At 42.3% G+C, this 27,718-nt stretch overlaps 1 protein-coding gene across 2 annotated transcripts; it reads left to right on the forward strand.

Annotated features, from left to right (window-relative positions):
• Window positions 1-5,254: 5,254 nt before the first annotated feature.
• On the forward strand, window positions 5,255-25,374 carry LOC139452874 (protein IMPACT-like). Of its 2 annotated transcripts, none has more exons than XM_071234521.1 (11): window positions 5,255-5,384; window positions 7,553-7,681; window positions 9,027-9,079; window positions 10,419-10,481; window positions 12,602-12,687; window positions 14,561-14,743; window positions 16,516-16,613; window positions 19,496-19,569; window positions 20,686-20,776; window positions 21,425-21,559; window positions 24,651-25,374. In XM_071234521.1, the coding sequence occupies exons 1-11, from the start codon at window positions 5,346-5,348 to the stop codon at window positions 24,687-24,689; spliced, it is 990 nt and encodes a 329-aa protein (XP_071090622.1). In that variant the 5' UTR covers window positions 5,255-5,345; the 3' UTR covers window positions 24,690-25,374. The 2 variants fall into 2 exon arrangements, with proteins under 2 accessions (XP_071090622.1, XP_071090616.1); XM_071234515.1 differs by lacking the exon at window positions 5,255-5,384 and adding an exon at window positions 5,520-5,649.
• The last annotated feature ends 2,344 nt before the right edge of the window (window positions 25,375-27,718 follow it).

Here is a 27,718-nt window from a genome sequence, read left to right on the forward strand (position 1 = left end):
CAAATGCAAGGTGGAATGTGCTTGGTCCATAGGAGAGGCTTAGAAGGGACATAACTGGTAATAGCCACTGGTGGCGCAACGATCGAGCCCAGGAATTCCAGCCTAGTTCGGCAAGTGTGGAAACTGGACTTTTAAAGTCAGTTAACTCCCCTGACTCGGGAAGATGGTGGTCAACAAGCTTGACACGAGTGGGTAGAACTCTTGACCCCAGCAGTGATAACTCACCGGTCACCCATTGTGTAATTCCTGTTCTTTGAATGACATTGTTATATACTTGTTACAACTGCTGCTCAGTAACCCGTCGTGTTTGTATTCAAGTTGGTATTTCCGCTATCCAAAGTGTGCAGTGAGGCTGTCTTATTGTTGATAGTCATTTGGAAGACATAAATGCAAAGTTAATCAAAGACCCCTTGCATTTTCCGCATTTAATTCACGCTAGCGTTAATTTCAAGATTTACAGTACTCTCCAGCCATTGTCCCCTCCTTGATCTTATTTCTAACTCAGAATTTCTCTCTCACAAGCTTGAAATCAACAACAGTCAAGGACTGTTAATATTGCCACTTGTTTCAATCGGAAGACCACAGTGCAATTTGATAGGGCATCTATTTTATCCCTTGTCATTCAAATAACTCCTTCGTCACCTGTGGTACGAACATATGCAGTTTTTGCTATGCTGGTGTTTAAACAAAGATCAAATGTTATATTAAAATTAGGAAGAAGTTGGTAAGATCATTGGTTTTAAATATAATTTTGCACTGATCCTAGTTTTTACAGATAAGTCTGTGAACAAAGCGATTAGAAAATGAGACCATATTAGCCTCAAACTTTATTGTCCGAGTCAAACATTTTATGATTAGTATTAATGTGATTGCGACTATTTTGACTGCCAAACCTGGGTCAGTATCCATAAAAGAACACACTCATTTTTGTTTCAAACGGAAGTTCTTTTATGAATACCAGCCCTGATGTAGACAGTTGCCCAGTCAGCTGATTGTTCTGGAGCCTCCATCACAGGATCTCAGTGATGAACATTCTTATATATTTTGTTATTTTCATATTTATTTTATCAGAAGTCCTGTTTCTATATTTGTATCTATTTGTATACAGCACTGGATGATAGTGAACCACGTGGTTTACACACCCTAGTCTTGTTTCATGAAGAGCGGCCAGCGATGCACCGTGTTATGTGCTTTGAGTGCAATCAAAGATTGTTTCTACTTATGTTTGGGTTTTTTATCTTTATGTATCATGCCATCTCAAAATTAATTTTTTTCTTTAATAAATCATAATTTTCATTGGTGATGATGTGTTTCAGGGAAAGATTGTCATGGTATGCTGTGTTTATTTTGTATCAAGAAATAAAGATCCTTAAAACACTGATAATATTATTTTCTGATTTTGACTTGCTATTATAATTTAACTATGACCAGAGAAGCTTCTAATTATTCTGAAACCATTTCCAAAATATTTTTTCAAAATTCCTTATACATGCACTTGCTTTTTCCAAATTGTGGCCTTTTCACTGTGGACATTAACAAACTCACATTCAGAGAGTCAGCCAGAGAGTCCATGGTCTAATGAGTCTGTGTTAAGCCACCTTCATCAGAAATGTAGATAACAAGACAGTTGTATACGGCCATCTTGGGGCTCGTCACTTCATACATCAAGCATCAGTGGGGTGGTATCAGTGGGGGTCAGTTCTGTGACTACGTGACAAAAATACCACTATATGCTTGTAGTAGGTTTGAATCCCGGGATCACCTTGATTACGGTCGTTGGTTTGTCAGCACCATACCAGCTCTCATAGCTATTTCCAGAAAGGGGAATTGGGCCGCACTGTGTGTTCTCACCAGGGTTGACACACTATGACTGAACCCTGGCAACAAACCCATCTCACTCACTCACACACTGGAGTCTGTTCATCCTCCACACCCTGGGGGTATAATGTTCACATACGAGCACATGAACTGTTTTCTTAGAAGTTGACGGATGACAAAATAGACACAATATCTGGATAAAAACTTTGTTATTTTACTGTAATGGCAACGTTTCGGTATAGAGGCAACGTTTCAGTATAGATGCATATACCGTTGTCAAGGGTCTATACCGAGTCGCCATCACAGTAAAGCAAATTATTATCCAAGAATTGTGTCTACTTTACTAGCACACGCATCACTCATCCGATTCCAATAGTTGTCTAGTTTAAAAAAAATTGAAATCATGTAGGATGTATCACTTTACGCACATTGTGGTCATAGTATCACATCCAGTGACAGCCCTGTTTTCTGTGCGGGTTTCATCTTGGTGTCTTCTTTGGTATTGTTGAATCTGTTAGCCCTTGCTCAGACCTAGTCAAGCTCCTTCCCAGCGCGTGACACCTTCGTTACACTCTCGGTAACATCGCTGCCACCAGTGTGGGCGCGGCCATTTCAAGAATCTTGAAATTTGCCCTCCAACCCCATATGTAGTAACGTTTATACTTTTGTTTATGTCTTTGGGAATGCCATCATATTTCAATTTGAAAAAGTTTACGACTGACCATGTTTTCCAGATGAATTTACTTTGTTGTTTTGATAAACAGATTGGTTCGAGATTGCAGACTAACGGAAAATCAACCAACTTCTCCCTTACATTCTTACTATATCAATAACACGATAGTTTTAATGAAACAGAAATTCAAATTGACAAACGAAGAAAGTAATTTAGCAGCGATAAGTGTATTCGGCGTCACGACAGTCGTCACTTGTTTGTAAACATAACGGTCATTCGGTTACGAGTTCAACTCCAAGCATAGTTGGGGCCACCTATTCACAGTGGGGAGTTTTGACTGGTGGCAGCGATAGTATAGAGAGCTCCGGGAACGTACTATCGCTGTGAGGAGCTTGAGACCTAGTGTGTCAGGGGAGATAATCTGCTGTCTTCCAATGTTACAATAAAGTGTTTTTCAATATCAACTTGTGTGTTATATTTCTTTCAAATAGATGTATGAAGAATGCTTTTCTAACACACAAACAGTGTCTGTTTTAATGAATGACACAAATGAACATTTATTTGTGATGAGAAATAGGTGTATATTGTTGACAATTTGTTATTAAATATACAGCATTAATAACAAGCATCATGTCCCAAGTTTACGCCATCTTCCTGAGGCAAGAGAGTTAACTGACTTTAAAAGTCCAGATTCCACGAGTCAGTTAACTCTCTTGCCTCCGGGAAGATGAGTTTATGCTGATACAGGAGAGGACTCGAGATTTGAGAGGAACATCGGATGTTCAGTCAGTGAAGCTGGGAAACAGGGTTTATTGTCATGTTTACATTATTGTGGGGTGGTGGGGTAGCCTAGTGGTTAAAGTGTTCGTTCGTCATGCTGAAGGCCCGGGTTCAATTTCCGCAATGGGTACAAAGTGTTAAGCCCATTTCTGGTGTCCCTCGCCGTGATACTGCTGGAATATTGCTAAAAGTGGTGTAAAACCATTCTCACTCAGTCACTTAACATTATTGCACTCACATAGCTAAGCCCATGTGTGTGTGTGTCTGTGCTTCTACTCGTCACTAATGGAAGTGACACCTCTGTCGAATAGGTTTGACATTAGCGTGCAGAGCTTTAAGAGTGCCATGCCACAGTTTAACTTGGATACCCCACTCAGACACAGTATACAGACTTTTGTTTTATACCCATAATGCCAAGCCCCACCCATGGTAACACCATATTTTAATGTCTTTTGGTATAACAAAAGGCCGGAATTGAACCACCATCCTATCAGTTCTCGGGGCTGGTGTTCTATCCACTCCACCATGGAGGCTGTTCAGTAAAGAGAAAATGAGTTCACACAAGTTTGCAGAATTCAATTCTAATACCGTATTCGAGGTAATAAGCGCGTACGGCGATATTTGCTAATATATTGGCTAGTGAACAATCCCAATAAGCACCCCTTCCGACTGACCAATGTACACAAGACTTATTTACTCGTGTATTATACGCACTCGTGTGTTATATGTACCCTTAATTATGGGCAATTCAATTCTGGAAAAATATATCTGTCGTATATAAACATGTCAGGATGTCAGCATTGACCACAAAATTTACGTTCACCATTTACCAAAATAATATTCCAATAAGAGCCCCCTATTTCTAATTTTGAGAGCGCCCTGGGCGCTTATTACGTCAAATACGTTATGGCCACACAAAGCAGACTTATGGTATTGTTATATTATCCCATGCAGGAAGTTATGTCTGATTCATTGTGTCATGCTTTTTGATCAGTGTCTGTCCAAACTATAAGGGATTAAGAAGCCATTCTTTTTTACAATGGTTCACTGAGTTAAATTTGGTGCAGATATACATAACAAATGTTGTTAATAGTTAAATAGAGATGTTTTGCAAACAATGACTACGGGGTCTGCTTGTTGTTTAACCCCGCACTCAGCAATATTCCAGCTATATGACAGTGGTCTGTAAATAATCGAGTCTGGACCAGACAATCCAGTGATTGACATCATGAGCATCGATCCGCGCAAATGGGACACGATGACATGCTTTAACCAAGTCAACGAGCCTGACCACCCGATCCCGTTAGTCGCCGCTTACGACAAGCATGGGTTGCTACTACAGGTACCTGGTTGTTTATACAAACTGTAAGTTCAATTAAACTTCACTCAGCTTAGATAAAATCTGGGTGCCCTCTAGGGCTGGGACGGGTAACTCGGGTACCCGGGTCGGGTGGGTACTGAGAGGACCCTGTACTCACAAGACTACCCGGACCCGTGGTTAGTGACGTGATGTATTGTTTCATGACAAAAAATCACTATAAAACTACATTGTTACACGATAATTTTAAGTCTCTAATGTTCGCATTTCTTCATGACTATGAACACGTTCCTTCTGACTTAAATATGTTTGAACAAAGCTAAAACTTAAGTCAACTTCAGTGTGAACAGATGTTTTTATACGTCTATCTAAAAACATTCTGCCAGAGCTACTGACAAACTATTACCAATCGGACATTTTGTACCTATCTCTTGACACCAACAGCGGGTACCTGGGTAGGGTCGGGTAATAGGGTTGTGGGTACCCGTGTAGTAAATTTGGACTCGTCCCAGCCCTAGTGCCCTCCAACAAAATACAGCTGCAGTAACAGCAACGATTGTTTAAATCCGGGTGTTGTAATGATTGAAGTGGAGTAAAAGTTACGCATCTGGAGTAACATGACCAGAGAAGTCACGTGACAGTCACGTGATGTGTGTAAACTTACAAGATGGTCGCGCAACACGTTGTAGTTCTTGGAATTCGTGTTCGATAATGTTCCAGCAATGATCTGTTTTACCGTTATTTGAAAGAGCCGTGATGGCGGAAGAGGATCAGGAAGATAATCTTTCCAAGCAGGTGAGAAAGTGACACCAACCGATGCTAATTAGTCGAATGATCATATTTATAACTTACTCGCCGTTGACTTCACTGAAAATTGTGAAACCGAAAGTACGTTCATTCCAAGAATAACATTAGAAAATGAAACTTCGAGAGAGGGTATTTTTGGTGGAGCTAATTATAAAATCTACGTGCATATTGATATAGCTATATCGCAAATCACGATCAAACGCTAGCAATGTCGAAAAGAAGCAGTCGCACAAAGAAAAGGAGCCGAAAGCAGGTATAAGCCTCACATCATACCGTATATTAGTGATATACATATGGTCACTGATATTACCGGTTGTTGGATAACAAGTTGCAAATGATATGTTTGAACTAATTGATTGCGGACCATATCTGTGATTTTGTTCATGTTTGTCTGGTGCGTTCATGTATACATCCAGACTGAAATAGGCCTATCGTGATGTCCGCAGTTTCCTTGATGGGTCAAACGTACTTCTTTGAGTGGCATTTAGAAGTTGGAGTGATGAAGTAATAGAGAGGACTATGATATACTGATGTTTGGATTTGTTCATTATGTTCATTATTTTTTCTTCATAAGGATTTCGCTCAGTCAATGACATGGGTCACAATATGACTGCCTGTGACTATACAGACTATGTAGTGTCATTGAGTTTCTTCCTGTACTCAGAACACACTAGTGTGCTCTTACGGTTATGGGGCGGTTGGGTAGCCTAGTGGTTAAAGCGTTCGCTCGTCACACCGAAGACCCGGGTTTGAATCCTGACATGGGTACAATGTGTGAAGCCCATTTCTGGTGTCCCCCACCGTGATATTGCTGGAATATTGCTAAAAGCGGCGTAAACCAAACTCACTCACTCTTATGGTTGATCATGTTGATAGCTAACAAAGGGTTATTCCAGAGCCTATCATGCCTAATGAAACATTGCTTCATACTCATGTTGATAGGACTGAATATGAGGTCATCTTTGCCAATAAGATATACCATGGTGTTATCTAGAATTACTGATTGAGAAAAATATTATTTTTTCAAAATTGTGATTTAATTATCTATTTATTGTATTTCAGAGGTATTTTGAAATAATATTCTTATATTGTATTCATTACAATAATGTAAAACTATGCATTTAAAGCCTCTATCCCAATTATGAGCTGTGACTTATCTCTTTGGGCTCTCATTTAAGAAACTGCAACTTATTTTGACCAATGGATCAACATGTAAGTTTACTGCTGGCTGATAGGACCAATGCAAATTTGAAACTATGGACCCGATACGAGATCTACCTTCCATGGGCCTACGGGCAGGCGCTTATTTCGAACACTGATATCAGGGTAATACACATAACCTTCAGAAAGCCATAACATTAGTTAACTATAGGAACATGAATTGGGAAATGTTGACTCACAGTTAGGGAACTTTTAGTGACAGTTGCTGCAGATTTGGGCTGACTATTTTCCTCTGACTCTGATAGATCCCTGTATCTTCCTGTTTAGTCTGTCTTACAGACCCTGATACATTTATATCAACTACAGCCCATGCAAGTCTATAATGTTTGGCAAGTCTAGATTACTGCAGTTTAAAATGAAGAGAATCACTGGGCTCCCTTTTTATAAGATTTTTATTAAGATAACTGAACAATTGTTTTTTTCTGTATGATATGTTCATTTCAGAGACTATAATTATGTTAGTCTACTTCCTGTTGATAAGATTAAAATATGTCACAGCGCACAGAATAACAGTGCAAAACACAAATCATGAAAGTTTGTGTAATGATCAATGTGTTGTAAATGATAAGCTATTAATCTGATATTTAGTTTTCAGTGTATAACACTGTTAACAGTATTATGTATATAATAATCATAATGTCATATGGTATTAGAATATCCACTTCGTTTCGTGATGCAGCATCTCAGTTGCCTTAGACATGTTGAACCTCCAGTATGGATTGTACCTTGTTTTGTGAATTAAATTTCATTTGTTGCAGGGGGCGGTCGGGTAGCCTAGTGGTTCGCTCGTCACACACGAAGACCCGGGTTCAGTTCCTGACATGAGTACAGTGTGTGAAGCCCATTTCTGGTGTCCCCCGCCGTGATATTGCTGGAATATTGCTATAAAAGGTCGTAAAACCATACTCACTCACTAATTCACTCATTTGTTGCAGATAGATGAGATCGAAGTGTTGACATCCATATATGGTGATGAGTGGCACGTTGAAGATGAGGCTATTCGTCACTACTACATTGATGTACAAGGTGACAAGGAATCGGGGAACTTACAGCTCAGGCTCTCGGTGAGTTGCTCCTTCAGTTTTCTTGCAATTTCTGCAACGTCTTGTGACGGTTATATTTATCCCCTGCCACGAAGTGGGTATAGGAATGGGTGCTGTCCATCCATCATGTTTCGTTTCTGGAACAGAACTAAAATACCATGAGAGATATCTTAACCAAACTTGGCACATAGATAGGTCTAGTGGTGAACTAGTGTCTTTTGATGGTTTGTGATTTAAATTTTTTTATTTTTCGAGTTTCCATGGCAACGACTTTGACTTAGACTGAAAACGGCGATAGTTTTTCTTTCCCGAGCAGATCATACAATATTCCTTGCCTTGCACACAACCGGACATGTCATATTGGCAGGGGATATGAGTATTTTATATTTGCAGGGGATATGAGTATCTCATGCTTGTTTTATCAAATGTTGGAATCATCTTTGGTGGGAGACCCAGTGACTTCAGTAGACTTCGGCCTTGAAGCTAGGTACATAATGCATGGAACAGACACATCCTCTAAAAGGAGAGGGATGAAGGGGAGACAACTTTGAATAATCCTATGGACTGACATCCATATTTTAGGGTGTCAACACTCATATCATGCTTACTATGGTTACATATATTGGAATGATTACCATGATTATTGACAAATCTTGAAGTGTAATTATGTATATATTTATGAAGTGGTTAACAGATACAACCTTTGAAATATATATTAGATATCATAAATATTTTCTCCACAAATACCATGAACAAGAATGAATTTTATCAACTTACATCAGTTAAAGGTAGCCTATTAATCAATCTGATTAAAATAAGATCTGCTCCGATATGACACTTCTGCTTGAAGAACTGAGACACGTTCATCAGGTCCTCAGGAGGTCGTGTCACATGAACTTTGTATCCAACCAATCAGCATTGAGGATAACTTCTTGGTAGAACCTTATCATTTGAGGTGAGGTGAGGTGAAATGGGATTTAACGTCGCGTCCAAGATTATTGCACTTATATAGTGACGTGCATGTACGTGTGTGTGTTTGTGTGATGCCGATTTATAGTGCGAGCTCACTGAGATACCATGCCGCAGTTTAACATGAATACCCCACTCAGACACAGTATACTGACTCCGAGCCGACCAGTCCTTGTTTTAGCCCCTTAATGCAGAGCGCCAGACAGGGTAACAACAAGTACCATCTATTAACGTGTTTTGGTTTATCATTTGAACTGTGATGCAATGTGTTCAAACTGTATTCCTTAAAGTAGCAATTTCAGGGATACGAACTGGCACAAGTCAGTTTGTTTTTTAGGGTTGTCCTATGTGTTATCACTTATACTTATATTGCTGACTATGAATGTTTTGTTTGTAGGTGATTCTGCCCGTGGAGTATCCGAGTGGGGCCCCTCCTCAGTACCGTGTCAAGTAAGTGCTGGAGGAACACTTTCAGTTCCATCACTCCCTCAGGCCTGGCCCATGTCTTACTTGGCTAAGGGCCAAACACTCAGTGTCACAAAAGATGAATAACCTTTCAATTAGGCTAAAAAATAAATAGCCTTTGTTCTCAGGCTCTGACTGCATCATCAAAAAGTCTGCCACACATTTCATTTTTCAATTTTTTTAAAAAAAAAGGTGGATGGTACACAACTGTTTATTCGGTTGCAAACTAGTTTGTACCAGCAAAAGAAAAGAAAAAAGAGACACCACCTGCTGGTACTATTTTTTCAAAAGTCATTGCCTTGAGAACCAATTGTTGTATTTTTTTAAAGTCTTATAAGGACGCTCATGTCCTGTTGCATCAGCTCTGTCAACATCTTTCACCTCAGCTATAGTGTCACTGGACATGCTCCGTTTCAACGGGGCGGTCTGGTAACCTAGTGGTTAAAGCGTTCGCTCGTCACGCAGTTGACCCGGGTTCGAATCCCAAAATGGGTACAATGTGTTGAGCCCATTTCTGGTGTCCCCTGCCATGATATTGCTGGAATATTACTAAAAGCGGCGTAAAACCATACTCACTCATTTTCAACGTCTCTGATGTAAATTCTACAAAGTTCTGTTGTACTGTACTTCCAAGTATTTAAGATCATATAAGATGACACTTTTTTATACCAAAGGAAATTTGGGTTGCATCAGCACAAGGTCTCAGCTTATTGATAAATGCACATACAAATATATAAGAGCCTAACAAATGTAATTAACATTAAATGTGGCACTAGTGAATAAATGTTAAAAAATTATTGATCACAAAACTTATTATAAGCCCTGATTGTTCTCAACATCGGCAATCATAGTAATAAACATTTAATCATAGTAACAATGTTAAGAAACATATTTGTGTTTTTTAAAGTATTTTTGACCAACCAATGTGATGTTTTCAAGAAAAATAATCTGTGAAAAAAATAACAAGAAATAAAATGTGATTGCTCCCAGACTTTTGCCTGGAAGTGGGACGGTCGTAGCACTGAGGCCACACATTCTGATGTGAGCGTTGTAGAGATTGTAGTCATCAGTAGGTTGCAGCAGTATGCAGTACTATGCAGCAGTATGCAGTACTATGCAGCAGTAAACAGCAGTAAACAGTATTCCATCCGTAAATCATGTGGAGACAAGTAGATCTACTGCATGTCTGTTCAAGACAAGCGATGTAAATACATGTACATCAATCGTAGGTCAGAGGAACCTTTTCGGACATTTGCTATTTCAAGTATTGTCTATCATTATGATTGTCACATGACTTAGTGATGTGATCCTCCTCTTTTCACAGCGCTCCCTGGCTGAGAGGTGAAAGTCGCATGCAGCTGGAAAATGCATTACAAAATATATACCTGTAAGTAGTCACTGGCTTCATCATGCTATTACTTGGAGGTGGGGTGGCCGAGTGGTTCAAGTGTTCTATTACTTGGAGGTGGGGTGGCCGAGTGGTTCAAGTGTTCTATTACTTGGAGGTGGGGTGGCCGAGTGGTTCAAGTGTTCCAGTACTTGGAGGTAGGGTGGCCAAGTGGTTCAAGTGTTCCAGTACTTGGAGGTAGGGTGGCCAAGTGGTTCAAGTGTTCCAGTACTTGGAGGTGGGGTGGCCGAGTGGTTCAAGTGTTTCAGTACTTGGAGGTAGGGTGGCCGAGTGGTTCAAGTGTTCTAGTACTTGGAGGTGGGGTGGCCTAGTGGTTCAAGTGTTCTAGTACTTGGAGGTGGGGTGGCCGAGTGGTTCAAGTGTTCTATTACTTGGAGGTGGGGTGGCCGAGTGGTTCAAGTGTTCCAGTACTTGGAGGTAGGATGGCCAAGTGGTTCAAGTGTTCCAGTACTTGGAGGTAGGGTGGCCAAGTGGTTCAAGTGTTCCAGTACTTGGAGGTAGGGTGGCCAAGTGGTTCAAGTGTTCCAGTACTTGGAGGTAGGGTGGCCAAGTGGTTCAAGTGTTCCAGTACTTGGAGGTGGGGTGGCCGAGTGGTTCAAGTGTTTCAGTACTTGGAGGTAGGGTGGCCGAGTGGTTCAAGTGTTCTAGTACTTGGAGGTGGGGTGGCCTAGTGGTTCAAGTGTTCTAGTACTTGGAGGTGGGGTGGCCGAGTGGTTCAAGTGTTCTATTACTTGGAGGTGGGGTGGCCGAGTGGTTCAAGTGTTCCAGTACTTGGAGGTAGGATGGCCAAGTGGTTCAAGTGTTCTAGTACTTGGAGGTAGGGTGGCCGAGTGGTTCAAGTGTTCCAGTACTTGGAGGTAGGGTGGCCAAGTGGTTCAAGTGTTCCAGTACTTTGAGGTGGGGTGGCCAAGTGGTTCAAGTGTTCCAGTACTTGGAGGTGGGGTGGCCGAGTGGTTCAAGTGTTCTAGTACTCGGAGGTGGGGTGGCCGAGTGGTTCAAGTGTTCTAGTACTTGGAGGTGGGGTGGTCGAGTGGTTCAAGTGTTCCAGTACTTGGAGGTAGGGTGGCCAAGTGGTTCAAGTGTTCTAGTACTTGGAGGTGGGGTGGCCTAGTGGTTCAAGTGTTCTAGTACTTGGAGGTGGGGTGGCCGAGTGGTTCAAGTGTTCTAGTACTTGGAGGTGGGGTGGCCGAGTGGTTCAAGTGTTCTAGTACTTGGAGGTGGGGTGGCCGAGTGGTTCAAGTGTTCTATTACTTGGAGGTGGGGTGGCCGAGTGGTTCAAGTGTTCTATTACTTGGAGGTGGGGTGGCCGAGTGGTTCAAGTGTTCCAGTACTTGGAGGTAGGGTGGCCAAGTGGTTCAAGTGTTCCAGTACTTGGAGGTAGGGTGGCCAAGTGGTTCAAGTGTTCCAGTACTTGGAGGTGGGGTGGCCGAGTGGTTCAAGTGTTTCAGTACTTGGAGGTGGGGTGGCCGAGTGGTTCAAGTGTTCCAGTACTTGGAGGTAGGGTGGCCAAGTGGTTCAAGTGTTCTAGTACTTGGAGGTGGGGTGGCCTAGTGGTTCAAGTGTTCTAGTACTTGGAGGTGGGGTGGCCGAGTGGTTCAAGTGTTCTAGTACTTGGAGGTGGGGTGGCCGAGTGGTTCAAGTGTTCTAGTACTTGGAGGTGGAGTGGCCGAGTGGTTCAAGTGTTTCAGTACTTGGAGGTGGGGTGGCCGAGTGGTTCAAGTGTTCTAGTACTTGGAGGCGGAGTGGTTCAAGTCTTTTATTACTTGGAGGTGGCGTGGCCGAGTGGTTCAAGTCTGATATGGTATTTTTCACTGGTGTGTTATAACGTTTATGTGATGAATCCCAGCACTGAACAAGACAAATCCTCCTCTAGTCCTGCATATTGTGTACTTTGTCTTTACTTTATCTTTAATTTTTATTTTAGTGGGGTATCAATGTTAAACTGTGGCATGGTATCTCAGTGGGCTAGCAATGACGTTATTCTAGACTAGTACAAGCAGGCATTGCATGCATGCACACACAAGCGTGCAGGTGTATGCATGTTGTTAGTGCAATATAATCACCTCCCCTTGTTTCATGTGTGGTCCGTCGTGTTTCAGGGAGAATCTGGGAGAGAGTATCCTCTATTTGTGGATAGAGAGGACGAGGGAATTCCTTCAAGAACTGACTCAAGCAGGCGACGGAGGTACAGTGTCAAGTTATTGCTTAGGCAAGACCAATTAAAGGAAGAGAATTAATGGATGTCAACTTCTTTGTTATGATGAACACAACGTTTCGGAGTACATACTTACTCCTTCATTCACCTGATGAAGGAGTAAGCATATGCAGTGAAACCTGTTCCTCATAACAAAGAAGTAGACATCCATTAGTTCTCTTCCTTGTGTGTAACACGTCTAAATGCCTTCCAAAGACTAGAAGGGGGCACGGGTGGCCCAGTCATCTAAGGCGACGCGATTCGCTGTGCAGAGTTGCGTCCCTTGGGCACGCCAGAAACCTATGATTGTGGGTTCAAATCCCGGTTTGCCCCAGTTATGTTGCAAGGTTTGTCAGCACCATGCCTGTGTTCGTGGGTTTCATCAAAGTGGTGAACGTCTGAGACCTGCATCACTTTGGGCTTTCCTCCCACATTAAGCTGATATAAATGGACTACTGTTAAAAGCGGTGTTAAACCCAACTCACTCACTCACTCAAAGACTAGACAAGTTTACTTCCTGGTTTTAAGCCAAAAGTATCATAAGGCAGGCAGAGGGATAGATTAAAGACAACAAAGAAATGGTTAAATGTATTGCTGCACTTTGCTACACTCATCTTAATGGATTAATTTTGTGTGAGAAAGCAGAACATTCAATCGAGCTGCTATAACCTGTACCATGGAATTGTTAGTCTACTGTCTTGGTGTCGCTGTGTGCTGATGACCGTGTTTAGCAGTGTTCCTGCTGGCTTTTGAAACTGCCAGTCCTTGTGTTAACTAAAAATTGCCAGTCCCCCCTAATTTTTGCCAGTCCCAACTTTCAACAAATACAATCACATATGAAATTTTTTGGTTTTAATTCTTTCAACATCATGTTCAGTACAAACATGTCATATCTGAAGTAACTTAGTTAGATCTATATGTCATTCACACAAACATCAGTCACAATTTACTCTCTTTTTTTAATATATTGAGACAAGGCGCTCCAAATTGATATTTTGACCTAGAAATAGACAAGGGGAAACCCTGATGGTAACAGACAAGCTGACTTAGTTCGAAAACTGGTAAAAAAAAGGGTAATTACCATTAAACGGGAACGCTGGATTAGTGTTTTTATAGATTTCAATGGTGGGTCAACTTGCATTAATTTCCTGATTTACAGTATGTAGGGACAGAGACCATACATCGGTATATGGTCTCTGGTAGGGACTAGGATGCAGGTGTGGTCATGCATCTCCTGAAACGTGCTTTATTTCCCAGCCACTTAATGCAGCTTTATGAAGCAGCTCACACAGGATAAAGGTTGAAGTTGGTGAAATGTTCTCTGTCTTCATAGAGTAAGACCGCATTGAAGCTCTGCATTTAAGCATAACTGGGTCGGACCCAACAAGAGACAACGTAAACACACATCCAGCCAGCTAGATCGTTTACTCTCAAAATTCACGAGCATGCGCTCACATATGACGTCATCAGTATCGATGACGTAGGTACAGTGTCATGTGATCATGTTTAGACTATAGTCATGTGATGACTATAGATAGCAGACAACAGTTGACAGGCACAAAAAAATACCAAAATGTTTAAGACGTGGAAAATGCTCCTTACATGTATGTTGTTATTATTAATGTGATAATTAAGGAAAATAATATTGAAGAAAAATATGATGTACATCCAAATAAATATAAGTTTATCTCTTTAATGTCAAAACGACAATTTGAAATCTTTCTCTCTATATATATCATGCCATGTTAATAAAGAAATGAATCCTTGTAGCATTTCTAACCGCTTCCACATAGTCATGTATTCTGTACTATGGGCCTGTGGCCTTACAGTTATATATAATTAAACTCAATTGAATATTTCCCAGCTACAGCAGGAGTGATTGACACGCCCACAGTGTCTGCGGAGTCGTTGTCGGATGACCTGGTCTCGGCGTGGACGGACCCCTCCCAGGGTGACGGGGCTGACGGGGCTGGGGGAGGACATGAGTGGGATAAGGAGGCGACAGGGGAGACTACTCTGTCACAGTTCATGAAGAAGAAACCTGCAGGTATATATAGCATTCATTGAGGGATTACTGTTTGTTTGTTTTATGTTTAATACCACACACAGCAATATTCCAGCTATATGAAGGTGAACTACACATACAAATGTCTTGGCCAGACAATCCAGGGATTGATCTTGTAAGCTATGCACCACGCCATCGGGATACAGTGACAGAACCAACCATTTGTAAAACTGTCTCAGTTTCCCTGGGTCGGGAGGTGTTCTGTTCAAGTGTAATTGTGCATTCAGGATTCAATGTTAACATTAGTCTAACTTGGTGGGCATCATCTTCCCGAGGCAAGAGAGTTAACTGACTTTAAAAGTCAAGTTTCCACCCTTGCCGAACTGGGCTGGAATTCCCGGGCTTGATTGTAGCACCACCAGTGGCTATTATGAGTTACCGTATTCAACGTAATAAGCGCCCAGGGCGCTCTCAAAATTAGAAATAGGGGGCTCTTCTTAGAATATTATTTTGGTAAATGGTGAACGTAAATTTTGTGGTTTATGCTAACAGCCTGAAATGTTTCAGACGACAGATGTATTTTTCAAGAATTTAATTGCCCATAATTAAGGGTGATATAACACACGAGTGCGTATTATACACAAATAAATAAGTCTTGTGTACATTGATCAATCGGAAGGGGTGCTGATTGGGATTGTTCACTAGCCAATATATTAGCAAATATCGCCGTGGGCGCTTATTAGAGCGGGGCGCTTATTACGTCGAATACGGTATGTCTTTTCAAAGCCTCTCCCATCAGATTCCACCTCGCGTATCACTTGCATGTGTTTCAAACAAAATGGTGGCGCCCAGTCAAGACGATCTGTTCGATAATCAAGATCTATATTGTGATTAAATGGGTCTTACATCTCGAAGTGCATCAGATCACATGAGCACCTTGATTAAAAACATGAAAAGACTTGGTTTAGACAGTTTACAAACCGGATTTTGATTTCGTTGCACGATTTTGATTGGACTATGCATAGACTTGTTCGTCCAGCCAAAGTATAACTCCATACTACCAGCCTAGTTCGGCAAGGGTGGAAACTGGACTTTTATAGTCAGTTAACTCTCTTGACGCGGAAGATGGATTGGCATTGGTTTGACTTTCATATTGCAATCTATTGCAATAATGATTTGTGTGTTACGATACGTACCACAATGTATTGTATGCTTTCTGTAATCTGTAATTTGTAATGAACCTGAATAAAAAACTCCTTTCCCCACACGGTTTTAACCCTTTCATTAATGTCCGCCATTTTATTGGATGTTGCTATGGTCACAATGTATGCATAATAGACATATTATACAGGAAACTGGTCCCGAATAATTTCCCTTCTTCGATCACAGATAAAGATGAAAATATGTATGATTTTGAAAATATAATATATAGGTATTTTCCAAATGTATATGTAAAATTATTTAATTTTTCCATATCGTAGTATTAACCGGTAATACAGCACACTCCTAAAAGTCTGGTAGGAGACTGGGAACTTCAAGAAGGAATAGTGAGCTATTAGGTCAATGGCAGATCATTTTTGCAGATTAGTGTAGAAATGTTTATTTCTAAGCCAGGCATTTAATAATTGCAATTATATCCTCTATTTCCCCTCCCCTCCCCCCTCCACCACCCTCATCACCTCCCCCCTCCACTTCCCTCCTCCCCTCCCTCCCTCTCCCTCTCTCCCTCTCCCTCCCTCCCTCTCCCTCATTCCCTCTCCCTCTCCCTCCTACAAGTACAAATCTGATTAACACTGATGCATGTTGTTCCCCAGAGGAAGCCCCGTGCCCAGTCATCTACCACAGTGAATTCTTGTGGGATCGGAAAAGCAAGTTCCAGTCTCATCTGGCAGCAGTTTTCAAAAAGGAAGAGGTATGATGATGTTTAATCATGATGATTGTTACTGGCAGCTCAGTGTCACTATTCATTTTTAGTGAAATATTTAAATTCTTCATGGGTGTTATATTTACATTTTGTTTTCACAGGTTACAGGTTGGAGTGAGTTATTTGTATTTAATGAGAACACCAAATGAGTCACATACATACACCCTTGTACACACACATACACCCCTGTACACACACATACACCCCTGTACACACATATACACCCCTGTATACACATACACCCCTGTACACACACATATACCCCTGTACACACACATACACCCCTGTACACACACACACACACACCCTGGCACATACACACACATACACCCTGGCACACACACATACACCCCTGTACACACACACACACATCCCTGTACACACACATATACCCCTGTACACACACATACACCCCTGTACCCACACATACACCCTGGCACATACACACGCATACACCCTAGCACACACACACACAAACACATGCACCCCTGTACACACACATACACCTTGGCACACACACACTGACATACATCCCTTTACACACACACATACCCTTGCACACACATATACACATACATATACACCCCTGTACACACACATACATCCTGGCACACACACACACACACACACACACATATACACCCCTGTACACACACATACACCCCTGTACACACATACACCCATGTACACACACATACACCCCTGTACGCACACGTACACACACCCTACACACATACACCCCTGTACACACACATACACCCCTGTACACACACATACACCCCTGTACACACATACACCCCTGTACACACACATACACCCCTGTACACACACATACACCCCTGTACACATGGTACACACACATACACCCCTGTACACACATACACCCCTGTACACACATACACCCCTGTACACACACATACACCCTGTACACACACATACACCCCTGTACACACACATATACCACTGTACACACACATACACCCCTGTACATCCACATACACCCCTGTACACACACATACACCCCTGTACACACACATACACCCTGGCACATACACACACATACACCCTAGCACACACAAACACACACATACACCCCTGTACACACACATACACCCTGGCACACACACTCTGACATACATCCCTGTACACACACATACCCATACATCTCTGTACACACACACATACCCTTCCATACACACACACACACATACATCCCTGCACACACACATACATCCTGGCACACACATACATCCCTGTACACACATACACCCTTGCACACACACACACACACACTAACACACATACACCCCTGTACACAAACATACACCCCTGTACACAAACATACACCCCTGTACACACACATACACCCTTGCACACACACACACACACACACATACATCCCTGTACACACACATACACCCCTGTACACACAAATACACACACCCCTGTACACACAAATACACACACCCCTGTACACACAAATACACACACCCCTGTACACACACATACACACACCCCTGTACACACACATACACACACCCCTGTACACACACATACACACATCCCTGTACACACAAATACACACACCCCTGTACACACACATACACACACCCCTGTACACACACATACACCCCTGTACACACACCCCTGTACACACAAATACACACACCCTTGTACACACAAATACACACACCCCTGTACACACACATACACACACCCCTGTACACACACATACACACACCCCTGTACACACACATACACCCCTGTACACACACACACCCCTGTACACACACATACACACACCCCTGTACACACAAATACACACACCCCTGTACACACACATACACACACCCCTGTACATACACATACACACACCCCTGTACACACAAATACACACACCCCTGTACACACACATACACACACCCCTGTACACACACACACCCCTGTACACACAAATACACACACCCTTGTACACACATACACCCCTGTACACACACACACACCCTTGTACACACACCCCTGTACACACACATACACACACCCCTGTACACACACATACATCCCTGTACACACACACCCCTGTATACACACACACCTGTACACACACATCCACCCTAGCACACACATCACTGTACACACACATACACCCTTGCACACACATACACCCCTCTACACACATACACCCTTGCACACACACACACACACACACACACACACACACACACACACACACACATACATCCCTGTACACACACATACACCCTTGCACACACACACACACACATACATCCCTGTACACACACATCCACCCTGGCGCACACACACACACATACATCCCTGTACACACACGTACACCCCTGTACACACACATACATCCCTGTACACACATACACCCTGGCACACACACACACACAAACACCCCTGTACACACACATACATCCCTGTACACACACATACACCCCTGTACACACACACATACACCCTTGCACACACACACACACACACATACATCCCTGTACACACATGCACGTGAAGATCTGGGGTAGAATAGGCCTTGAGCGACTCTTGCTTGTCGTTAAAGGTGATTATGCTTGTCGTAAGAGGTGACTAACAGGATCGGGTGGTCAGGCTCACTGACTTGGTTGATGCATGTCATCGTATCCCAATTGCGTGGATCGATGCTCATATCAATCACTGGATTGTCTGGTCTAGATGAGATAATTTACACACCACCCTCATATACCTGGAATATTAATGAGTGGAGTGTTAAACAACAAACAAACAAACATATACACCCCTTTTCACAAACATGCACTGAAACACATACATGCGCTTCACATACTGTCTGAATAAGATGTTTTGTGTTTCAGATAGAGCTTGTGAGGAATAAGTTACTGGAGAACAGGAAGATAGCAGCAGCTACCCACAACATCGTGGCCTACAGGTGTGTACAGGAGTCTCGGGGACAGGAGCGCACAAGTTGACAGTGTTTATTTGTTTATTGGTTTTTGCTTTGTTTATTGATCTTGACACTGTTTTTAAGATGGACTTTATTAGCAATGATTGAAAACTTCCTTCATTATTTCCACCTCTTCCTAAGAAGTAAAAAACTCACTCCCCTACCCAGAGTTCCATGCGGCCATAGTACTGTATATCGCCATTTATAAAGCGACCCCACGTATAAGACAACCCCCCTGTACAAGCCTTTAAAATCGATGCACACAGGATTATGTTGAAAACTGATTAGCAACTAGGGCTGGGATGGGTAACTCGGGTACTCGGGCCGGGCGGGTCCTGAGTAGGACCCGGGTACCAACAGTACTACTCAGACCTGTGGTTAGTCGCCTGATATATTTAATGAAAAACACTGAGCATAGCTCAGTGGTTACACTACAAGTCGCTAATGTTCGCATTTCTTTCTGACAATGCATACATTCCTTTAGTATATGTTTGAATTAAGATAAAGCTTCAGTCAACTTCAGTGTACACATGATCTGATCGTTTGATACATGAATCTAAACTGTTTTTGCCAGGGCTGCAGTAAAACAATTCCAATTGGACATTTTGTTTCCAACACCTTGAGTCCTACAGTGGGTAGGGTCGGGTAATAGGGGGTCGGGAGTAAATCTGGACTCGTCCCAGCCCTATTATCCTACAGTGGGTAGGGTCGGGTAATAGGGGGTCGGGAGTAAATCTGGACTCGTCCCTGCCCTATTAGCAACACAGTTCATCATAGTTGACTCGGAACCCCCGGCCACCCCTTGTACAAGTGATGTGGGTTCGAATCCCGTCTCACCTTGATTATGTTTCTAGGTTAAAAGCGGCATTAAAACCCACTCACTCACTCACTCACTCACTCACTCACTCACTCACTCACTCACTCACTCACCTTGTACAAGTGGTGCTGTATACACCTACACCTGTCTCATGTTGCAGTCGTCAGATTTGTATGCTAATGATTTCTGACAGTCCTGGACTTGAATAAGAAGTCAGGAGAATACTCCAGGACACCAGGTGCCTGTTCAATGATTGTTGTCTGATTACTTCACTCGTGTTTCAGGATCCGAGTCCCCAACTCGGACATCATGTACCAGAGCTGTGAGGACGACGGAGAGTTCGGAGCTGGACAGAGAATGCTGCATCTCCTCAATGTAAGGGCAGCGAGGCATGTAACAGAGAACTGTTTCAGCTGTGGATGTTATACGTGTAGGATAAAGCATGTCCGAGGGTTTTTATGATATTTTAGGTTTATATGAGGTTTTATTCAAAGGATAAGGGTTTTAAATTAATATCATGAAAACCCAAGGAGAAGTGTTTTATCCAACAAAAGAAACTTATGGCAACATTTATCAACATTTTTATATTTCAAACATGCTTTCCATGAACCTTAGGAATCGGGCGTACAATATTTGTTGCAGGCATATGGTACTTGAAAAAGACATTTTTAAAGGATTGTGATATATCAGCGTATCTGTAGCCTAGTGGTACACTCACTGGGATAAATTATTTAAAATATATAAAATGCTGGCGATATTATAACATCCCTGTTTATGAGATTTATTGCCACTGGAGAACAATAGGATGACGTCACTGGAGGTTTATAAACCTGAGGAGGGAGGGCCAGATGGACAGTTTATTCAGTAAAAGTTTTCCAAACCAAATTACTTACAACAGCATATGCTATTCAAGCACAGTATGGTAGAGGTAGCGTTTGGCATAAATAGAGAGCTGAGAGAAATTAAAACCTTTTTTTTTAATAGTTCCAGCGATTGTCAATATAGTGATGCCTCTTCCTCTAGATTCTGAATGCGGAGAACGTGATGGTTGTGGTGACTCGGTGGTACGGTGGCATCCATCTCGGCCCGGACAGATTCAAGCACATCAATAACCTCTCCAGGGAAATCCTGCTGGAGCACGGCTACGTCAAGGAGAAGGTGAGGGGAGAAGGAGAGGGGGAGGGGTTGTATGTATTTGATACTTATACCCTGGGCTCGCCATTAGTGCCCTAGGATGTGCAGCAATGGCATTGCACATGTATCAACTAACTGAAGGGTGATGCACACTGTCACAAACCATGTGCTCAGTGAATCTTTACTTCATCACCTGACCCAGTGGCTCAGTGAACCTTTACTTCATCACCTGTCTGTAGGCTCAGTAAACCTTTACTTCATCACCTGCCCTGGTAACTAAGTTAATCTTAACCTCATCACCTGCCCCAGTGTCTCAGTGAATCTTTTCTTCATCACCTGCCCTGGTGTCTCGGTGAATCTTTTCTTCATCACCTGCCCCTGTGTCTCAGTGAATCTTTACCTCATCACCTGCCCTGGTGTCTCAGTGAATCTTTACCTCATCACCTGCCCCTGTGTCTCAGTGAATCTTTACCTCATCACCTGCCCTGGTGTCTCAGAGAATCTTTACTTCATCACCTGCCCTGGTGTCTCAGTGAATCTTTACTTCATCACCTGCCCCTGGTGTCTCAGTGAATCTTTACCTCATCACCTGCCCTGGTGTCTCAGTGAATCTTTACCTCATCACCTGCCCCTGTGTCTCAGTGAATCTTTACCTCATCACCTGCCCTGGTGTCTCAGAGAATCTTTACTTCATCACCTGCCCCAGTGTCTCAGTGAATCTTTACTTCATCACCTGCCCTGGTGTCTCGGTGAATCTTTACCTCATCACCTGCCCTGGTGTCTCAGTGAATCTTTACTTCATCACCTGCCCTGGTGTCTCAGTGAATCTTTACTTCATCACCTACCCTGGTGTCTCGGTGAATCTTTACCTCATCACCTGCCCTGTTGTCTCGGTGAATCTTTACCTCATCACCTGCCCTGGTGACTCAGTGAACCTTTACTTCATCACCTGCCCCGGTGACTCAGTGAATCTTTACCTCATCACCTGCCCTGGTGACTCAGTGAACCTTTACTTCATCACCAGCCCTGGTGTCTCAGTGAATCTTTACCTCATCACCTGCCCCGGTGTCTCAGTGAACCTTTGCCTCATTCACCCGCCCCTGTGTCTCAGTGAACCTTTACTTCATCACCTGCCCCGGTGACTCAGTGAATCTGTACTTCATCACCTGCCCCGGTGTCTCAGTGAACCTTTACTTCATCACCTGCCCCGGTGTCTCAGTGAATCTTTACTTCATCATCTGCCCTGGTGGCTCAGTGAATCTTTACTTCATCACCTGCCCTGGTGTCTCAGTGAACCTTTACTTCATCATCTGCCCTGGTGGCTCAGTGAATCTTTACTTCATCACCTGCCCCGGTGTCTCAGTGAACCTTTACTTCATCACCTGCCCCGGTGTCTCAGTGAATCTTTACTTCATCATCTGCCCTGGTGGCTCAGTGAATCTTTGCCTCATCACCTGCCCCTGTGTCTCAGTGAACCTTTACTTCATCACCTGCCCCGGTGACTCAGTGAACCTTTACTTCATCACCTGCCCCGGTGTCTCAGTGAATCTTTACTTCATCATCTGCCCTGGTGGCTCAGTGAATCTTTACTTCATCACCTGCCCTGGTGTCTCAGTGAATCTTTACCTCATCACCTGCCCTGGTGACTCAGTGAATCTTTACCTCATCACCTGCCCTGGTGTCTCAGTGAATCTTTACCTCATCACCTGCCCTGGTGACTCAGTGAATCTTTACCTCATCACCTGCCCCGGTGACTCAGTGAATCTTTGCCTCATCACCTGCCCTGGTGTCTCAGTGAATCTTTACCTCATCACCAGTCCTGGTGTCTCGTTGAATTTTTACTTGATCACCTGTCCCGGTGACTCAGTGAATCTTTACTTCATCACCTGCCCTGGTGTTTCGGTGAATCTTTACTTGATCACCTGTCCTGGTGTCTCAGTGAATCTTTACTTCATCACCTGCCCTGGTGACTCAGTGAATCTTTACTTGATCACCTGTCCTGGTGTCTCAGTGAATCTTTACTTCATCACCTGCCCTGGTGTCTCAGTGAATCTTTACCTCATCACCTGCCCTGGTGACTCAGTGAATCTTTACTTCATCACCAGCCCTGGTGTCTCAGTGAATCTTTACCTCATCATTTGCCCCGGTGTCTCAGTGAACCTTTGCCTCATCACCTGCCCCTGTGTCTCAGTGAACCTTTACTTCATCACCTGCCCCGGTGACTCAGTGAATCTGTACTTCATCACCTGCCCCGGTGTCTCAGTGAACCTTTACTTCATCACCTGCCCTGGTGTCTCAGTGAATCTTTTCTTCATCACCTGCCCTGGTGTCTCAGTGAATCTTTACTTCATCACCTGCCCCGGTGACTCAGTGAATCTTTACCTCATCACCTGCCCCGGTGTCTCAGTGAATCTTTACCTCATCACCTGCCCTGGTGGATCAGTGGGAACTCACTGGATGACAATACTAAACAAGATATATGGTTGCCAGTTCAGATCACATCATAGAATTGTCATGTAAAAAAATCCTGACTTTTTAACCAGTCAAAAATCAAAATTAGATGCAAATTAAATGATATACTTCAAAAGTAAAAACTCAAAGCAGGTCTTACTTACACTGGTGATGTCTCCCACACCTTCCAGGAGGCCTGGGACAAGTCCAAATTTATTACTCGGGTACCCACCCCCTTTTACCCGACCCTTCCCAGGTACACGCTGTAGGTCTCAAGATTGGGAAAAGTTTGACTATAGCTCTAGTAAAATGTCTTTAGATACACATATGAAACGATATACACTGAAGTTGATTGAAGTTGATTGAAGTTTTATCTTTATTCAAACATATAAAAGTTAGAAGGAATGGGTGTAGTCAGGAAGAACTGCGAACATGTGTGACTTGTAGTTTAAACATAGAGTTGTAGAGATTTTTGTCATTAAACAGTATATCCAGGACTAACAACAGGTCCGGGGAGTCCTGTGGGTACCCGGGTCCTCCTCACTACCCACCTGACCCAAGTACCCGAGTTACCCGTCCCAGCCCTACTTTGCAGCAGAGTAAACATGAACACAGCCTGTCCCCACACAACCTGCGTCATGTGAATCTATTCCTTGGGTTCCAGGAGGACAAGAAAGGACCCCGGACGAGCAAGAAAAGGTGACGCTCCACAAGATGGCCGTCTGTCTCGGTGAAGATCCTAACTATTGTACAGGATTCTTTTAAAGACTATTTGTGCAAGAGCTGTCCATATTTAAGGCTTCATTCCCCACTGAAGCATGTGATATTCTATGAAACATTTGTAAATAATAAATGGATGTGTCAAAAGCATGCTCCTCATTTCCAAACATGAACCTTATTGTTTCAGTGAGACCTTCATTATCACAATGTGTCCTTTGGTTCTGCTGTATTCAGTCATTCTCATGTGTTTACACTCAATTCCATCGATTCTCGTGGTAAATATACGTCTTGTTCAGTTCATAGAGGGCATGTATATTGTTATACTAACATTCAGATTTGGAAATGCTGTGAGAACTTTTGACACATCCCCCTTAGTGAAGGATCTGAACATCAAACGTGTTTTATTTGATAGGATAGGACAAAGTATGAAACATAAGATTGAAATATTAACATCAATAAGTTTTTTAATATAATATTAAGTAGGATGGATGATGTAGTTTTTTAAGGTATTAGTATTCTTTTAATATGTATATACATTGATTCTTGTTTATCAGAATATTTGTATTTATTTATCTTTTAATGCATATGAGCTGGTTTGACCTGGGCAACAAGTAACACTAGTTACAGTTTCATGTCTCGTATCTATATGTTCATGGTTTTGTTGGTTGTCGGCAATTTGAAATTATTTTCTATATACTTGTGATAATGTACTTAAAAATTGAACTATCATCCTTCTTGTGAAAGTGTTATACTAGATGAAGGTGGCCACTCTTCAACCTTCAAGATTCCATCCTTCATTGACAGCTTGATTATTGTTGACAAAGTGTGATAGAGCTGGTCTGTTTAGTCAACTGTGTCATCTCTTACTTGGCAACTTGTTCTGGCATCCCCCATACCCCCACCCCCACCCCGTGATATTGCTGGAATATTTCTTAAAGCGTCATAAAACCATACTCACTCACCCATTCTAGGCAACTTGGCCATCATCGCAGGTGCCGGAATTCGTGTGTAGTGTTGCTGCGCGTAATTTGGGGTTGGAATCCCGGTTCGCAGGATTATGTTTCTAGACGTGTGTGGTTGTGGGTTTCACCAAAGTGTTAAACATCCGAGACAAATCTCATGAACATCAGATCTTTGTTCTTGTCACTGCTAAATGTGATCCTCCTAAATTCTCCCAAATCTTCGTTGCTAACATTTTAAACTGTTGACTACATATCCAGGTGAGCTACAGATCAGGTGAGCTAGAGACATGGCAATCTTTTGTCTAAATCGCCACTGTGCCTTTATGTCCTGTACAGAGTATGTGCCTAGGAGTCTTTGTGGACGGGCATGTCACTACTGAAACGAAGCTGTGGCGGCAAATGGGTCTGGGGTGTTTATCATCACAGAATAGAGAGAGATATTATAAGTTGGATAACATTGGATGCTTAACGTAACCATGTGATGTGATACACAACCTTGATGTTGACTTATTTCTGTCTCAGTGTTGCACATCTACAGACACAGTTTCAGATCTGTAGGAAGGGTCCAGAGGAGAATAGCTTGCTCCATATTTAACAGCTGACATTGTGTTTTTGAGAACATCTCTAGCAAGGAGTACCATGGTTGTGCTTCAAGACCATGCTGTTGCTGTGTAGTTCTGAAGTAACATACTTCCTCTCAGTGAGAGTTGGGACTTAACGCCGGCCTTGTGTAAATGCCCGGACTTAAACAGGTCAATGAAAATAAGCACTGGGGCTGTACCTGGTGCCATATCTCCAATAGCCATCGGGCATGTCTGATTCAACTGACCTTTGCCTGGTATGAAGAAAAGAAGATAATAAATCTGTAACATCGTCACCCTGAAATAATAACACCAGGACTCTGCATCCAGGTCTAGGAGCTCGATGAAATAAAACAATGTTCCTGGTCACACAGAGAAAATGTGGTATTTGTGTTGTTATACACCTGCAGTCACATTATTGATGTCACATTTCCTCCTTTTGTGTTTTTACATCATTGTCCTCAGCTTTGTCTCTTGTATATATTGTATAAATACATGTCATCTTATTGTACAGTTTTAGGACTGATTTGTTAAAAGTTTTACATCTGCAGTTTATCATTGTTGTAATTTTAAAACAGGATTTTAAGTTGAAATTCAAATCATAATAAATGTTTCAGTGAAAATTGATCACTCCTTGTACGTAGTAATAATAGGAATAACTCTGGTTATTGAGGTGTCCCTGGTACAAAAAATCGGGGGAAATAATGACAATAATAAATCCAACAATTACAACAGAGCTCTCAGCCATTGTGGCTTGGATACCTAATAAGTTGAAGTGGTCGTTGTGTTTGCTTGCAGAATTAACATGCTTGGTGTGACGAACAGTGACTGTCCGCAGCAAGATTGGTGGCTATTAACTTTTCAAAAACTTAAAATTAAATCATATTTTTGATAACAGTTTTATTTCTTCTTATTGGTGAGTTTGAGTTGAAGTAACTTTTGAATTCAGTTCATTTCTTCATTATTTACCCTGACCTTGAATAAATTATACTTATAAGAAATGCTTTCGGAAGAGATTTCTTGTGAATATGGAAAGGGTTTCAAGCTTTTGATTCACTGTTTTACTTAACTTCAACAAAGTCCGTTTCTAAACTTACCAGTTATCCAAAACAGAACTTGCAGAACTTTAAAAATATATGCACAGATCAAATTTCAGGTCTGTCGACATTTATTAATAACATGTACACATAAAATCAATAAACGTATGACCGTCCACCACACGTCTTGGTAATCCTGATTACTTCACTATGTTGATGTATTTGAGATAAACATGGACATGTCTCGTATCTGAGATGTCTTTGAAACACAGTTGATGTATCCTGTACTGTGAGACATGCATGTGACTGAGATATCCTGAATAGTACACCGTCATCCATAAGGCAACTTGCAGATAATCAGTATCCTACTGTTTGGGACTTTAGGAATTCCTTCCTAAAGACGACAGCAACCTGAGAGAGTTCTATACACAT

The sequence above is a fragment of the Haliotis cracherodii genome, unplaced genomic scaffold (assembly GCF_022045235.1).
Source record: "Haliotis cracherodii isolate W230 unplaced genomic scaffold, xgHalCrac1.p SCAF_10, whole genome shotgun sequence".
Classification (NCBI taxonomy): domain Eukaryota; kingdom Metazoa; phylum Mollusca; class Gastropoda; order Lepetellida; family Haliotidae; genus Haliotis; species Haliotis cracherodii.

Bases quoted from the DNA above. Each gene is read 5' to 3' on its own strand.
- LOC139452874 (XM_071234515.1), top strand. From the start codon at position 5,605: ATGTCGAAAAGAAGCAGTCGCACAAAGAAAAGGAGCCGAAAGCAG. The intron at 5,650-7,552 runs GTATAAGCCTCA...CATTTGTTGCAG, and splicing joins AGAAAAGGAGCCGAAAGCAG to ATAGATGAGATCGAAGTGTT. The intron at 16,614-19,495 runs GTATGATGATGT...TTTGTGTTTCAG, and splicing joins CAGTTTTCAAAAAGGAAGAG to ATAGAGCTTGTGAGGAATAA.